Source organism: Equus przewalskii, chromosome 2 (genome assembly GCF_037783145.1).
Source record: "Equus przewalskii isolate Varuska chromosome 2, EquPr2, whole genome shotgun sequence".
NCBI classification, from domain to species: Eukaryota; Metazoa; Chordata; class Mammalia; order Perissodactyla; family Equidae; genus Equus; species Equus przewalskii.
Genome location: NC_091832.1, coordinates 89,458,522 through 89,477,082, shown reverse-complemented (window position 1 = coordinate 89,477,082; position 18,561 = coordinate 89,458,522). Strand labels below are relative to the sequence as shown.

General features: G+C 35.6%; 1 protein-coding gene across 35 annotated transcripts in view; it reads right to left on the bottom strand.

The window, feature by feature from the left end:
• The window catches only part of INPP4B (inositol polyphosphate-4-phosphatase type II B), a 747,875-nt gene that overhangs the window by 195,701 nt on the left and 533,613 nt on the right, over window positions 1–18,561 (bottom strand). For all 35 annotated transcript variants that reach the window (XM_070608969.1, XM_070608970.1, XM_070608973.1 and 32 more), the window contains 2 exons: window positions 13,007–13,079; window positions 669–816 (listed from right to left, as the gene is read on the bottom strand). In XM_070608969.1, the coding sequence (XP_070465070.1) occupies window positions 669–816; window positions 13,007–13,079 (221 nt within the window). The remainder of the gene's footprint in view (window positions 1–668; window positions 817–13,006; window positions 13,080–18,561) is intronic.

Here is an 18,561-nt window from a genome sequence, read left to right as displayed (position 1 = left end):
GATCAATCATGGCTCAGAGATACTCTTATCAACAATCAGCTTCAAATCCTTCTGTTATATTATAGCAATGGATTTAATTTTGTTGTATGACATACTGTCCATTCACATAGTATACTGTATCAATCATCTCAAAGAGTGCTTAGACCAAGAAATATCTGAAAACTTTGTTACAGATGAGTAGTCCAAAGAAGGGTCAAGTAGGAATTCCTTACAGAAACAGTGATCATAAGCACATAGGTAAGGACACAAGGATTATTAGCTAGGTCAAAGCTCAGGTTATTGGCTAGACACAAGTGATACAATAACAATCTAATGCAAGCCACAAATGAGAGTCACATATATAATTTTAAATTTTCTAGTAAAAACAAGCAAGTGAAGTTAACATATTTTATTTAACCCCAATATATCCAAAATGTTAAGATTTCATTATGATGTCAGTCCTTTTTTTGTTTGTATGCTAAGAATGCAAAATCTGGTGTGTATTTTAGACTTACAGAACATCTCAAATTAGAACATTCACATTTCGAGTGATTAATAGCCAAATAGGACTAGCGGCATCATACTAGACAGTGCAGTAGTCTAGATTTTTACATCATCATACTTTAAGAAAAAATGTTTTATAGAAAAAATAATTAACATGAGAGACATTAAAAATTACTTTTTCTTACCTACACAAATCTTCTTTTATGTGAAGAGAGATCAATTCCTTAGGAATATGAAAAGAAAGTATGCTCTCTGACATCTGCTCGCGGATTCGCATCCACTTATTGTCAGATGTGGGAAATCTATATAATTTACACACTGGGTTCTTCAACACTGGGAAGAAAGAAAAAATAAAAGGTTAAGAGTTAAATTATAAAGATATGTACATCAGATGAGGATCAATTAGCCAAATCATTAATCAGAGTACCATTCTAATTATTTATTGGATCAAAAATTTATTTTTTATCAAAATCTATTTGTGTTTGAATTGCTAAGAATTTTGTGGTTACATCTCATCTTTTCAGTAGTTTCTGAGACATATAGTCTTTATTAAATTAAAAAATGATACATCAAATTCCAATTCATAAATACGGCTACATGGTTTTTTAATTTATGACCTATTAATTTCTTTCTCTTCTAAAGATTTCTTAAGGCATATGTTTTTATAAATATAGATGAAACTATACGTATATATACATAATACACACTTTGAAAAAATATATTTCTGAATTTCTTCTGATCACTCTTAGTCAATTTTACCCACTTACATAGTAGGTGACAACTGATATGTTATTTCAGAGGTTTTAAATGGCTCTACTACTAAAAATGATTTATTTCTTAAATGTCAGAAAGGTTCATTCCTTGGCTTAAGATCCATTACAATTAAAATATTATGCATACTTGAGTGCCAATGCGTCGATAACACACTTGTCTGAAACCACATATTATCAGAAGAAAGACAGGGAGACTATGAACAAACTCTATTTAAGGTGAGTGGGCAGTGATTAGGGGAGAAGGAACGAGGTCATGCTATCAAGAATTTTGAAAAGTTTAGGGAAAAAGTAAAGGGCCAGCTATTAAGATAAGACTTGATACTTTTTTTTCGCCAGGACAGCACTCCTACCACACACTCCCAAGCCCTATATTTCAGAGCAGAATTTTATCTCCATTGCTCTTGCACAATGGATGCCTTTGTTACACTCAGATGCCAAAGCTTAATGGGCAATAAAATATCAGGTCAATCACCAGTCAAGTATCTATGATTATTTGGCTCCAGTTTACCAATAAAGCTGATTAAAAACAGAATTTGATATTGAAATGGATGTAGGGCTTTAAATAATATCAAGCATGGTATGTGGGCCAAGTCTCCTAAATGTATAGGGTAAAATGCCTTTCAAAATTTTAGGGTTCTATAAGACTCTATCTCATTCACTACCTGAATAACATATAATATCCTTCTGAACATTAAAGTGAGGATCTATTCATCCATTCTTCTGCAACCATGTGTTCTCAGAGTACAGTCTGGACATTATTTTTATCAGAATTGATACTACATTGGAAACCTTGATTTCAAACATCCCACTCTTCAATGACCAAATTCAAAGCTACCCCCTACTAAAAATTAGCCACAGTGCTCACTTTTCAAAAGCACCTATAGAAGCTAGAAGACGGCAAAATATCTCCAGTATGTTGAGAGACAACATTTCAAATCTAGAGTTGTATATCCAAAGAGATTATATTTTTAACATAAACACGATCTTTAAGTTTTATCAATTAGATCATATCACAGATCCATATATAAAGTCAATTATGTTTATTTTTTTCTTTTTTTGTTGAGGTATAATTGATATATAAAATTATATTAGTTTCAAGTATACAACGTAATGATTTGACATTTGTATAATATTGCAAAATAATCAGCGCAATAAGTCTAGTTAACGTCTGTCACCATACAGTTACATTTTTTTTTCTTGTGATGAGAACTTGTAAGACCTACTCTCTCAGCAATTTTCAAATACACAATACAGTATTATTAACTATAGTCACCACGCTATACATTACATCCCCATGACTTATTTAATATAACTGGAAACTTGCATCTTTTGACTTCCTTCACTGATTTTTGCCCATCTGCATCCCCCTGCCTCTGGCAACCACCAATCTGTTCTCTGTATCTATGAGTTTGTTTCTTGGTTGGTTTTAGTTTTTGTTTTTTTACATTCCACATATAAGTGAGATCATACAGTATTTGTTTTCTCTGAATTATTTCACTTAGCATAATGCCCTCAAGTTTCATCCATGTTGTCACAAATGGCAAGTTTTCATTCTTTTTTATGGCTGTATAATAATCCGTTATGTTTATATATACCAAGTTTTCCTTATCCATTCACTGTTGGTGAACATTTAGGTTATTTCCACGTCTTGGCTACTGAAAATAATGCTTCAATGAACATGGAGGTGCACATATCTTTTGGAATTAGTGTTTTTGTTTCTTTGGATAAATACCCAGAAGTGGGATAGCTGGATTCTATAGTATTTCTATTTTTAACTTTTTGAGGAAACTTCATACTGTTTTCCATAGTGACTGTACCAGTTTACATTCCAACCAACAGTACACAAGGGCTCCCTTTTCTCCACATCCTTGCCAACACTTGTTATTTCTTGTCTTTTTGATAATAGCCATTCTAACAAGTATGAGGTAATATCTCATTGTGTTTTTAATTTGCATTTTCCTGATGACTAGTGATGTTGAGCACCTTTTCATGTACCTGTTGGCCATCTGTATGTCTTCCTTAGAAAAATGTCTTTTCAGATCGTCTGCTTATATTTTAATTGAATTTTTTTGTTGTTTTTGCTACTGAGTTGTATGAATTCTTTACATATTTTGGATATTAGGCCTTATCAGATATATTTTCGTTCATCTGAAATATAAGAACCTACAGCCAGTCAATAAAAGAAACTACGATATTTCATTCATTTTTAAAGTGTAAATGTTTCAAAGATTTAAGAATTTTATTACAACTTCTATTGGCATATCTCTAGGGTTGGAGAAGAAGAAAAAGTGTGTATTTAATTCAATGTAGGGTCAGTTTGGTTAAGCCATTTATGGGATCTCATGAATTCTAACATAGCTAACATGAGTAGGAATATAAATGCATCCTTTTATAGTAAGACAAAAACTCAGTCTCTGAAATGTCCCAATTTTTCTTTAGTATTCTAAGCAAATATTTAATTACTTGCTTTATCTATACTCAGTATATGCACTGCTTTTTAACCTCTGGTTTTTTTGAAAGATTACACACAATCTTTGTATCTCCCAAACCATGGTTAAAAATCCTTGGCTTTCTCTTCTCTTTTATAAAACAACAATTATTTTTTAGAAAATTTATATTTTGAAGTAAGTCACAAAATATAAAATTCTTCATTTTCTCTGTTATCCCCAAACTAGGCCTTCAACTTTTGATTTTATTGCTTTCATTTTAATGCTCTTCAATGTGTTTTAAATATACACTTTGGTAAAATAGCTTAAGTAGAAATCAAGGGCGGTTTGATTAATGAGCTCTAGAACTCTCCTCTGGCCATCCAGGACACATCACCCAAAGACTCTGTGGGAATGCTGCTGTTTGTACGGGAAACACTTGGGGCAAATAAAAAATCAGGCAACTTGATCATCAAAAAAGAAAAATTCCCAATAATGTCTCCCATCTAACTTTTATGTTATACGTTCTGATCTTTCAAAACTCACAGGTTTACAACATTAGCACAAAACTGTATATACTTATCAGGATCTCAGTGTAGATATAATGATATCCACTTTACAAGCCAATTTGATCTAGTAGCATTCCTTATTGAACATCAATCTATGAATAAAGCGAAAAAATTTCCTCTGTAGCCTAAAATACCATATAATGGAGACTGACCTCAAAGATGAAAAAATATGGCCTGACTTTAACTGCCATGCAAATTTGTTGCGCTGGTTACAAAAAAGACCAGATAAGATGTTCTTAACTCAAAATTCTTGCTGAGTTGATAGTGGGGAGATTTTGTCACATTCTCAGGTAAAAGAAAGGCATGGTATTCATGCATTAACTGTTGAACAATAGGCCATAAATGATGAATGCTTTTGGCAATTTTTTTAATGCTTCTTCCCTGTAATAGAGATACAGTTTCAACAATTCCATTCACACACTCCAGCTGTGTAAATGGGTCCATCACTTTCAGCTCTGGCTCTCCACTGATGCCAAGTATTTCTTGATATAGAAAATGCAAATCTGACTATACGATAGGCTCAGCTCAGCAAAGAAAACTATCTAAAATCTTTTATACATTCTTTTTAAAGAGACTCCTGTGTAATAAGTATTCTCTTCATTTTTTTTTTCACTGTTTTTGCCAAGACAATTGCTAAAAATATCATGTAACAGATTCTCCTAAGAGAAAAGTAGTAGAGACGTCTTGGATCACATCATGGCCCTGTGATGCCTTAATCAGGGTAAAGTTCTAAGCTGGTCCAGATATTGATACCTTCTCCTTGAAGTCTACTTCCTAAGGTGAACACATGATAAAAAACAAATGACAGAATTGTTTCCCCCTAAATTGCAGCACAACTCAAATTTCCATATTGTTTCTCTTGGACACTGTAACAGGGCCTCTTTAACAAGGTAATGCCCATTTGCTTTTTCATGGGATTCAGCAATCGTGAAAGCCAAGCTGCCCCAAGTCTGAATTATCAAAGTAGAGATGCCAAAGAAGTGTTCAACAAAGCCAAAAAGTATAGACAATATATAAGAAAGATGGCTGCTCAAGAAGCCTGGGGCAGAAAAGATAAACCAGAGAGACATCACAGGGCTGATTTCTCTTCTTTGTGTGTGCATTAGGGATGTCAGTGGTTTGGACAAAGGATTTTGGAAATTTGGATTCAGAGTCGAGAGGTTCATCAAAAAGTCAAACACTTTTTCAACAGGTTGTCTTCACTATATTTCCCCAAAGGAAGCTCATCTGTGATTATCTTCCTGCATTTTCTTGCTTTTAGGAGGTAGTAGAAGTCACATATTCAAATGGAATCTGACTCGATTGGCGTCAAGCCTTATAAAATCATTATTCTAATGCACTGCAGATTCTTGTAGAGAATCTATTCATTCTGTAGCTTTCAATTATGCAGTTGTTTAGTAGTTTAATTATTCAACTGAACACACATAGATTGTCTATTCTCCAAATACCACATTATATTTACTAAAGATAAGTCGGTGTAATCCAATTAGATATTGACACTCCCTCATTTGTACATGAAATATCTTAGATTTATATACATCTTAAACGCATGTCGGCTCTTTTTCAGATTGGATGAGAACTGAGAAACCTAAATAGAAATCACTAAAACACTACCCTATAGAAAAGAGATTGTAAGAAAACATGAGAGTATAATCACGGGCCCATTTAGAGCCAGTGCAAACAGACCTCAACTCGTATCAACAATGTGATTAAAGATTGTCTTTCAGAAAACCTGCAAAGTCACTTAGCCAGAGCATGTGCAAAAGAAGACATCATGACTTGAAATGACCTCGGAACCAAAAATCCTCCTTCCCACAGAACCCAAGCACCGAGACACGACCAGAACTTGAAAGCTGGAATTTTATCATAAGTGAGGGGTCCCTCATTCAGGAAGATCTGGTGTTAAAATTCCTTCTGCACCTCATGCAAAACTGTTTAGAATTCCATCAAAGATGTTTAGAACTCCATCACGAATGTTTAGAACCCCAGCATAAATGTTTAGAATCCCATCATAAATGTTTAAAACCTTACCCTAAAATGCCTGAAGCCCACCAATGAAAACCGGCCACACCAGCGTCTCCGCATGCCAACCTGTTCTCCCTAACCTCCTAAATTTTGTCCCAAATCTTGAATCAGAGAGACAGATCTGAGGGCAAAGCCCCCTGTCTCCCTGCAGATTGATCTCACAGAATAAAAGCTGAATTCTCCTCCAAAGGCTGATGCCGTAATTAATTGGCTTGCTTATGCTGATCAGGTAGAGAACCAGAATTTTGTGCAGTAACAAGAGGAGCTTGGAAAATACAGCAAAGAGATCTCTCTCTCTCTCTTTTTTTTTCTTTTTTTGGTGAGGAAGATTGGCCTTGAGCTAACATCCATTGTGAATCTTTCCCTTTTAGCTTGAGGAAGATTGTCCCTGAGTTAACATCTTCCTCTATTTTGTATGTGGGATGCTGCCACAGCATGGCTTGATGAGTGGTGTATAGGTCTGTGCCCAGGATTCGAAGCTGCTAACCCTGGGCTGCCAAAATGAAGCATGTGCACTTAACCACTATGCCACCGGGCTGACCCAAAGAGATATCTCTTTAAAAATGGTAAAGATTAAATCAATCGTAAAAAAAAAATAAACTCCCAAGAAAGTTTTAGTAACTTTTCTCTAGGTTTGTCATAAAATACAAATTATGTAATTGTTTGTGTTGTTTTTAAAGTAAACAAAAAAAAACTAGGAATAGGATATAAGTTGAGTTGGACAAAGTGCTGCTTCCCTCGTCTAGCCAAACCCACAAGCTCTTGGCACTCCATCTTCAATTCAAGGCCAAGTATAAGAAAGTCTATTACAGATGTCAGAATAAAACATAAAAATAGTACTTGCCAGCATTTAGTCTCCAATTGGTGATAATTGATGAGTTTTGTGTGTAGAATTTGGATTTTAGATTTTGAGTGGTCAGAAAAATGATTTGCTTCATTTATGCTAGTTTGAATGATTTGGTCTGTTCATTCTAGTTCAGTCATTAAAGAAAAAGACTCAACTAGAAAAGGTAGAAGCTGGCTAATATTTCATGCTGAGCAACCTGGAATGACCTGTAGTTCACTGAACTCAAGTTGTTTCTTGCCAATTTTCCTCTGCTCCAGGCATTCCCTATACCTCAAAGGAATGCCCTTCTTTCCTGGCTACAGGTAATGATCCTATAAACTCAGCTCAGCTAGCACCTCCTCCAGGAAGCCTTCCTTGGCTTCTATCCCCTCCCTCCCTACAGGTGGCTCCCCTTTGTACATCCCATCCCCATCTCTATCATGGTTCTTACCAGTTGTGATACAATTGTCTGCTTACTGTTCTGTGTCTCCCATAAGAATGTGAACTTTGTGAAGGCCACGACTGTGTTTTCCTTGTCTTCATTTTATCTCCTGCACCTAGCACACTGACCAGAAAATGCAAACATTCCACAGAGATGAGCTTAAACCTTGCAACTCAGATGCTTCCCATCATGACAGGGAAAATGCAAGAGGGAAGGACATAATAAAAACCCTCACTTCAAGGGAGAGCACAGGCATCAGGATGGAGGAAGGAAAAACCACAGTTGAGAGAAAGACCCCATCACATTCATCCACAAAATATGACCTTTGTGACTATATCATTTCCTTGACTTTATTTTTCTTCTAATTTACTCAAGTGGGCAGTGGAGAAGGTAATGGGCTTACAACAGGAAGATAGTTGAAGCATTTAAAGGTGTGTAAGAGATGATTCTATTGATTTTTAGATAGTAAAATTCACTCTTCCACTGAAGCTACTTAACATGCTAAATATATTAGTACACAGTAATGAAAGGATATGGAAATTCCAAAACAGCAGGTTAACGGACTCTACTACAGTTGTCAAAACAGCAAAGGGAAAAGAAATCTGGAGAGTAAGTATAAAGGACTAAGGGCAATGTTATAAGCCAAAATGGCCCCCAAATTTTACAAATCAGAGAATTATAAATACAAGGACAAAATCTATTCAAAGTAGTATGGAGAAAATACAACAGAGGTATCTTTGTTAATATAAGATGACATCATCTAAAATTTGACAAGGTAGTAGATATAGTACCTCATGAATGAAAAGAGAAAAAGGGGGAAACTGGGGTTTTCTTTTTGGCTGGAATGCATCAGTACTCAAAATGAATAGAGAGGAAAATATTTCTGACAATCTCTTAAAATATTGCTAGTCATGCATTGCTTTGGATGGGGGTGGTAGTGAGGAGAATGTTACCCCAATATTTTTTTTTTTTTATTTTTAGCTCATTTGTGTGGTATTGGGAAAAGCAATTAAAATCCATGGTGCCTTATGAGGCAGAAAAAATTTAAAAATGAGAATTTGGTAGAAATTTTTAAAGAAAGTAACAGATTATTTTATTTCAAACAATTAAATTTCAACATTTTTCTCATGGAGAAAATAACAATGCAGTTCTCTGTTACCTGAAACATCAGTTCAAATGATAAGATACATGTGTTATCAGCCATTTGACAAGCATTTATTGAGTTCCGATTGTATTCTGGCCCTGGAGATATAGAAATAAATAAGCAATGTTCCTTCTTCTTAAATAGCTTATAATCTAATCTAGCATCTTCTGCAAAGCAACAATAGTAGATGGATTAACCCTATTTTGGGAAAAAGAATCAAAGATATAGCAGCCTATTTTGAGACAAGGTGTGATTTCTCTGTGAAGCAAGAATTACAAACACGAATAAATTCCCCACATAGGAGGGGACTGCCTGTATTTAGGACTGACAGCACTACAGTCCCCTTGTCTCGGTTTACATTCCAACCACACGGTCATGGAAATCATCGCCGTCAGATATACCCTCTGTGAATATGAAGGATAGTATACACGTTGATATACAGCATGAAAGTAAGCTTTAAAGAATATAAAGGAAGACTTCATGACTCAAGAAGCATGGAATTCAACGAAGGAAGATGCTGTATCAGATCGAATGCTTGCTGGCAGGGGGAAACTCACTCAAAATGTGAAGATAATAGGAAACGTTGTGACAGGGCCCATCAGCTCCTCAGGGTAAGGGTCCATGGGCTGAAGGACTCTGCAGCACTATACTCTTACAAGGAAAACTGGGAGAATTAAGACATCTAGAAAGAACTGTCTTCTTGACAAAATTTTAAAATGGTACATCTGTGGTCAGGCTTATTAAATATAAATAACTCCTGGGAAAGACAACTGTAAATGACAACAAATAGATATATCACTCCACGTGAAACTGATTAAAAGGAATACTTTTATGAAATACTTCTAAAAAGAAGACAAACATGTAAAAGCTAAGCTATGCTATATCAGCTTCAAACATTTGAGAGCCAAAAAGGAAGTCAAAGACTGTCCAGGTTAATTTGATCACTTTAAAAGAACTGATGAGCAAAGAGCCTGACCTGTCTATCAGGTCGCACTGCTGGTTGGCACATCTAGGCTTTGACACCAGTTCTTTCGACAGTTCGTTCAGTGCTCTGATATTAAGACCACAAGAGCCCACTTGTAACTGTTCTGCTGCAGACGAGAGGCCTCAGTCGATGTGACTTAGCAGGCCCTGTGGCAGACCCGACCCTCTGCACTCCTCTATGTTCAAAATTAACTTCCCCTACTCCCCCAACAACAGGTTTAAGCATTCTTACTACCATTTTGCTTAAATGAATAAGCAAATAATTAAAGAGGTAAATTTCCTGTTTCAAGAACTTTATTCTGTGAATTATATAAAGTCAAACTGAATAAGAACTTTACATATCTAATACTTACAATGTCTTCTAGCATGTCTTGTTTCACAAAATATAAAATCCAACAGCTAAAAGGAATTTGCCTCCCCATATAGGTAAGGTACTTACATATCCTTCTTACGGGATCATAAATTCTGTCCCCAGTCCTCCTCATTCTTTCTCTCCTTCTGCCCTCCATTACCCAGATTCCCAACATACTCATTCAACTTGCAAGGCAAACAGGACATAAAAAAGGTGGCACCTTAGGGGGAAGAACTTTTTCTTTTTCGTCTTACAATAGATAAGCGAATTTCCTGAATTATAAATTAAACCTCTAGAGATATAAATAGAATAATGAAGAGCTGCTATGAGGTAGGACATTCTCTTCCACTCACTCAGTAAGTACTTCATAACTCACTTGAGGCTGGCAAGTTCTATATAATACATTAATACAAAGACTTGAGAAGAATGTCAATAGCTCCCTTTGCCTACAGATTTTTAAAAAAAATACCACGTGGGACTATAATAGATTAATTCCAAAGTCGCTGAGTTTAGACATATAAATAAATAGAACCAAAGACAGAGGTACACACAAGCCAAAGTCACACAGAGAGGTATATTCTATACCAGCACAACACAATTTTATATTTTGAACAGAAACATTTCAAATACAGTACTTAGTTGTGTTTTTATCTAAAAATCTAACTTTTATAACATTTGCTGTCATTTATTCTTTTCTTCCCCAAATATAAGAAGACTCAAAGAAAATATATGTGGCAAATATCCTAGGTTCTGAGCACTCCTCCGGGTTGCCTGGACTAAGGACATTGAGAAATACATTCAGAAGTAAGTGGAATATCACCACAACTGTCACCACCATGAACGAAGAAAAGAAGTAATCAATCATCTTTCACTCCACTAAGTAAGCATATTTAAATTGCAGAATGCAGCTGCTTCCATCAATTCCATGTCAGTTGTCTTTGTCATATTACAATTTACGCATTAGGAATAGTCCCCAGTAATATGGAAGAATTAGTGCACTTCCAAGACTCACGCCTTACAGATTTTATGGCACAAGTATTAGGAGGTACAGATTTATTTTTCACTATGTCCCTCAGTCTCTTCTTTCTTATGTAATATATTTTCTACTTAGAGAGTCATTTTTCTCTTTCTCTTTGAAATTTATATTAAACCAATCAGTATTTTAAAAATGGCACTTCTTTTTGTGTGCATAAAAGATTACCAGGTTCACATGAGTGAATCATTAAAAAATTATCTTATAATTATAGTGTGGATCATTTTGGTGACAACCTTATTTATTCAGACTGTATATAAGAGGGAGTTAATATCTCCCACCCTTGATTTTATTTCTCAAAAATGGCATTTAGTAAAATAAATAGATTATCTGGATATATTAAATTAAAGACTAAAGGTTCGGTCAACTTTCAGGTGGAAAAATAAACGTGAAGAGGGGCTGGCCCCGTGGCCGAGTGGTTGGGTTCGCGCGCTCCGCTGCAGGCGGCCCAGTGTTTCGTTGGTTCGAATCCTGGGGGTGGACATGGCACTGCTCATCAGACCACGCTGAGGCAGCGTCCCACATGCCACAACTAGAAGAACCCACAACAAAGAATACAGAACTATGTACCGGGGGGCTTTGGGGAGAAAAAGGAAAAAATAAAATCTTAAAAAAATAAATAAATAAATAAACGTGAAGAGGACCCTTTGAGGACACATTAGATATTTTAACCACGTTGATAACTTATCAGATACTTTGATGGTACATGACCGGGTAGATCCTTCACTGTTTAATGCACATCCCTTACTCATCTGCATTCTTAATACAACTTTTAAAAAAACACGTCATTTGGTCATAGGTTGAGAATTAGCTGCTCTTCTTTGGTATAATCTCTCATTCTATATAAGCATAGTTAATAGCTTTTTTATTGCTAAATTTTGAGTTCTCTGTACTTATAAGCACAGCCAAAGGGAGGCCTTCCTTTTCTCCATTTCCTATTATTAGTGGCTTCCTGCAGGGAAAAACTGTTAATAATTTAGGGGTTATGTATTAGCAAGCCTTTGAAGTTTGGTATCGTTCATTAAGCTGATTTTTATGCTATGTCATTGTTTAAGTGTACAACATGGTAGGGCTAGAAAAATATGAAGGCTTATTTTATTGTCACACCAACTTGTTAATTAATGGCTTTTTAGTAATGAACAGCCTAGTGATTAAGAGCAAAGCCCTTGGGATCAAAACTGGATTTAAATTCTGGACCTGCTATTTGCTAAGTAGGTGACCTTGACCAATTTCCTCATCTGTAAGATGGAGATAATGATAGTGTCTTCCTTATAGCACCTGTCAGAAGGCAAAGTAAGGCAAGGCATCTAAGGCATTTAGCACATTGTCTCTCACTGTAATAGTCATTATTTACTATTGTTATTAATGATAATACAATTTACTTTATCATTAAAAACTTTGTTCCATAATTACATATACATATTATCATATATTTTTTAACTGTACCATATGTCTCAATTTTACCCACAAGGTCATCATTTAACACATTGTTTAAGGCCCTATTGAAATTCAAATACATTGCTCTCATTAACACAGAATATGCATACAAACATAGCATGTACAAATACATGTATAAATTTTTCCTCATGAATCCATATGCCTACTGGTTTAACAACTTTGAGTTCTATAATTAGAAAGTCAAACTAAATAAGAGTTTCACATTTCTAATACTTATTCTATCTTCTAATGTGTCTTGTTTCAGATAATACAAAATCCAATAGCTGAAAGGAATTTGTTTTGCCATGTAGCCAAGGTATTTATATATCTTTCCTTACAGAATTGTCAAGTCTATGGCCCCACTCTGCTGGCTCCTCATGATTACCAACTCATTTTGTGAGCATTCACAAATGATTCTGTAAGAATGCTGCCCAGACTCAGTACTGAGTTCACAGGAAATTAAAATTTAGGTTCAGATGAAACTAACATGTTTCGAAACCTGAGGTACATACCTGCATTCAAAAAAGGTAAGTTATCTTTTCCGCTCACACTTTCTGGGGCTGTACATTCACATACCAGTGCACACTAGGAAAGGAAAAAAGAAGAAAGGAAACATGTTTGAAAATAAAATAAGAAATGAAATCGTTTTCTTTTGTTTGCAAAAATGAGGCTATGAACCTGGTTTCAAAAAGTTTTGAACACAACATTTTTGTAAAACTATTTTCAGCTTTATCTTCACTATGAAGCTTTTTTAGTGTGATTATTTACTTACATATATTATGACTGTAATATATTATTATAGACTCCATTTCAGTTCTAGTTAAAGATGACTTAGGAAAGAAAGAAAAAGATGAAAAAGGACTGTCCCCAGGATGCTAGGGAGATGTTCCTGGTACAGCAAATCACATTTGACGAGCTGAATGGGTTTGTATTTCTGTCCCCTGCGACGATTTTGGATCAATAAAAAGCAAATTATTTTCTAGATTTTCAGTAAAGCCAACTTTAAATAAAAGATTAAAATATGTTGTAGCATCTAATTACATAGGACAAAAGCAGATTTTTGTCTTCAGCAAAATAATGCAAACACTTGCTCATACAGTATAACAACTTATAAATAAGCTGATCATTGATTTATAAATAAGCAATTTATAAATAAGCTGATCCAGAGATCATGGATCTATTAATCCATGATGAACAGATTAAGCTCATGAGCCTTTACAGAACCAACACGTCTCTGGACAGAATGAGCGAAGAGACACAGAAGAGTACACTGCCATTTTCCTAGTGCGTGAGCCGTGAGTGGAAGACAACATCCCAGACATCTATTTCTAAGCGTGGGTCTTTCCTTAAGTTTCCTAGGAAATTGTAACTAACAGAGAAGCAAAACTCTTCTGACCCCAGGAGGTTGACAAGAGACCTATTTTCACACAGACACCAGCATTTGTTTCTTCAAATGAGTTTCCTTTTATCTCTAGCCAAAAAATAAAAAAAAAAAGGTGGGGAACCAAGAGAAGGAGGAGAGGAAATGTTCAGAGCAAACGTTATCAGACATAAGCAACTAAATGCAAATAAAAACAAAACAAACAAATGAAAACTCAGCAAATTCTTTTCATGAGGAGTTTTAAGGGAAAGTGCCATCCTTCTGTAGCACACATGGCTTTGCTCAAGAGACGCCAAGGGCTCAGACCACCACCCCCAGTAGGGTGTATCCAAATTGTTTGGGTATTTCCTTACTGTCCTAACTCTCTCTCTCTCTCCTCTTCCTCCTCCGGGCACAGGCCCCCTTGAGAATCATGGCCACTAAGGTCACTGTTACGATGGAATGTATATATCCCTTAAGCATTTTGAGAATAAAGATAAATAATTGAAAATATTGATTTAAATGTTACTTTCTGTATCCTTATAGTCCAATACTTATTCCTCTACCATAACAATTCATCACATTACTCAGGGAATTTCTTGATGGGGAAAAATAAGCTTTCATAATTTCTTTAGCGCTTATATTGAGGTCCTGGTTCACTGAAAGAATGAATAACTAACTGCAAACAGCTCTTAAAATTTTATTTTCTCCAAGTTATTTTCATGACCAACCAGATGTCAGAGGTGATCCTTTCTTTTAATCCACAGTTATTTTGGAAATTCACTTTCCAAATCACTAGAGCATTACAATGATGATACTTGGAAATACTGAAAATTCTTTATTCCTCCAATTTCCAATATTTCCTCTACTCCTTTCAGCCTATGTAGGGCTGTTAAAATAATCTTTCGTAAACATTATATTCATCACATCAATGTTCTGCTCTAGAATGTATAATGTGTATTTACTGCCCAATCAAATCCAATATTCTCAGATTAGTCTTCAAATCCTTTCATGATTTGTCTCTGACGTCCTTCCTCATAACAACCAGGCATATAGCTATGAGCCATCTTCCTGTCCAAAAGAGGATCATCATCTACAATATAGCATATAGGAATGGTTTAGATTAAACCCCTTTAGTGAAGAAGTCCATAATTCATAAGGACCAGGCTTTATCCTGAGAACTGGTCCCCTATATGAAGGCAGACCTGCCTGTTTGTAATAAAGACAATTTTCTGTTTCCTAACAGAAGGCCTGTATTATTTTACTAAACAGATATAGAAATATGACTTTCATACATTCATATCTCCCATTCAAACTGGAAGGCAGGTATTTAGGACAATTTTAACCTAATCACATTATTATTTTGCAATTGTATTTTGAAGCTCTACTATTCAGAATGCTCTCAGATTTAAATCCATGGCATATAAACAGAAAATATCCAAAAAATATTCACTAAATTAATATTTTCATATTTGGACTCAGTAGTTAGTTTCTTCAATTGTTTCCTGAGTATACCTTCTGTGTCTCTATTTAGATTGAAAGTTTTTTGAAGCTAAGAACTTCTTATTTCTTATTTCCTTAGGCTATTTTATTTAATTTTTTACAATTGACCCTAGAATCACTTTTATATGTGCTAGCTGCTACAGAAAATGCAAAGATTAAAATGATGTGGAATCTGTGCTTAAGGAGACTCAAGCTACACAGACTGTTCATTGCTATCATTATGATGGATATTTGCAGCATTACACACTTATATGGTGTGTGCTCTCAATGTAATGACTTAACATTTGTGATTCTGATCAGAAATAACAAATATCACAAGCTTTTTATACCACATGCAGCATCATGAACCAATTGATTTTGACGAATATGTTAGATGCTAAATGTGGCCAAGGAGAAGAAATAGAAGATACGTAAAATTCTTGGAGCTTAATGATATTTTTTTTTCACTTTTTTTTTTTTTAAAGATTTTATTATTTCCTTTTTCTCCCCAAAGCCCCCCGGTACATAGCTGTATATTGTTCGTTGTGGGTTCTTCCAGTTGTGGCATGTGGGACGCTGCCTCAGCGTGGTCTGATGAGCAGTGCCATGTCCACGCCCAGGATTCGAACCAACGAAACACTGGGCCGCCTGCAGCGGAGCGCGCGAACCCAACCACTCGGCCACGGGGCCAGCCCCGAGCTTAATGATTTTGAACATCAACTAACATATCAATTTGTCATGTCTTGGGCTAGAAAATTAGCAAAATTGTAAGAACAATGATCACAAAGTTCTGTATGAATCCATCAAAGACCAATACTTCTTGGCAAAGCACTTTCACCTCTGTTAGTTTATTCCTTAAATCATGGTTCTCAAAGTTTGGTCTAGAGTCTCCTGCAAGTCCCTGATAACTTTTGTCTTTGAATCTCTGTAGCATCTAGAACAGAGTGAAGACAATATTATTTTCATAATAATACTAAAAAATTATTTGACTGGTTTCCCTCTCTTTCTCTTACAAGCATAGAGTGGAATTTTCCAGAGGCTATATGACATAATCATTTGATGGCTAAAGGTATGTGTGCTTGTGTACCCTTCTGTTTTAAACATTTCTCCTTTGAATTTCTAAGATGATAAATGTATATAATCCAAAAATGTAAAATCTCTAATGTAGTAAATACCAATGGATAAAATCCACATAAATATAAATTTTAAGAGTGCAAAATATGCGAATTGCCAAGCTTTTCTCATTCGGTCTCATGGTCTAAATACCATCCAAATACCATCTGATGACTCACAAATATGTAATTCTAGCTTGAACATCTCATCTGAATTCCAGACTCAAACCTCCGACTGCCTACATGCATCTACATCTGCATGTCTAAGAGGAATCAGACTTAACATCTCCCCATTTCCTGTCCTCCTTCCTCTGCTTCTCTCAGTTTTCCTTATCACAACAAATGGTAATCCTATTCTTTGTTTACCCTTTGCACCTCAAGTCTGGCTACATTTCATTTTTTACATCCTGATGCAACACGTCTTCATTTCTACCCTGAATCTCTGCAATAAGCAGGCTCCGTTCTCTGTCCTTGCCTCCTTTCAGGCCACACTCAACACAGCAGCCAGAATGGTCCTCTCAAAACATGAATCAGATCATTTCACACCTATTCTCAAAAATCCACAACGGTCTTTACATCTAGCTCAGAGTCTAATGGCCTAGCAGGGAGTACGCAATCTGTCTTCCCTACCCCATGAACTTCTGTCCTCAATTCCTACCACTCTCCTCCTTAACTGCTCAGCTCCAGTCACATTGTCCTCCTTGCTATTCTTTCAACATAACAAGCATGCTGCCAGCTCAGGGCCTTTGCTCTTGCTATTCACTCTACCCAGAATTCTTGTTCCTCTCAGATATCCACATCTTGCTCCCTTATTTCCTGCATGTTTCAGCTCAAATATCACAGTATCAGTGAATCTATCATTGATCATCCAGTATAAAATGGCCACCTGCCAGCACTCCCTAGTCCTTGTACCCTGTCTTATTACTTTTACAGTGTATAGCAACATTTGATCAACAATATATTACTTCTTCATTTGTTTATTGTTTACTTCCCCAAAAGGCAGTATCTGTGTTTATTTGGTTCATTGTTGAATACCTAGAACATAGAAGGCAGTATTATTTGATGAATGAATGAGGAATATTATACACCTGCAAATATCCTACAAGGTAAGTAAGGCCAGTCATACAATTTTCAATTTTCTATTTGGGAAAAATAAAGGGATGAGACCTTTGGAGACTAGTCTTTAGCTACCCAAGGCCTCCACCTTTTCCCTGATGGTGGTTGATGAAAGTCCGCTTAAAACACCACTTCAAAGTATGGAAGCAAAATTACCTGAGCACATCAGGTCATCAAAATACTAGCTAGGTTAAGTTCACAGTCAAAAAGAGATATATTATTACTCCACTTATACCATCTTTGCTACTGTCAAAAATAAGTAAGGCATTTTCCCTTTTTTTGTACAAATCACCACCACTTTGATCATTAGTACTTCACCATATTCAAATCTAATATAGACATTAAACAAAAAGAAGAGCAAAGCAGAAGCCAATCTGGACTCAGCTCCTGCAAAGCCTCACTGGAGGATGCTCTTAACAACCCTCCTGCCCCGACAAGAAGCTGACGCATCTCTCTGAGGGCAAAGGGGAGGACTGTGGCTTTCTCAGTTCATCCTGTTGGCTTTACTTACAGGAGTTTTCTCATCTATCACCTGATTTGATGATTTTGCTTCTTAACTCTCCTTTTTCTAGTAGCATTTTGTTCTTGACTACTTACTTCAAAGGTTGTTTTTTTTTAAATTTCTTCCTCTTTCCTTCATAATCCTAAACTCTTCACTACACCCTTACTCCAGTCTTTATTTATTTACCAATCAGTTTGCGCAGCATTATATGCAGCCAAACATTTTCCCTTCTGGGAGACAATTTTAGATTTTATTTCTTCAAAGTAAAATTGACTTCATTTATTCATTCATTCATTCATTTTTTCCTGTGTCAGTCTCTATGCTAGGCACTAGGGTTAAAGGAGAGAATAAAATAGACAAATATCTTTTTCTCATGAAGTTTAATTTTAATGAGAGAAATAGACAATAAATGAGATAAATAATTAAAGTATGCATGGCATTGGACAGTGATAAGGACTAAGGACAAAAATAATGCAGAGAAGGGAGATAGAAAGT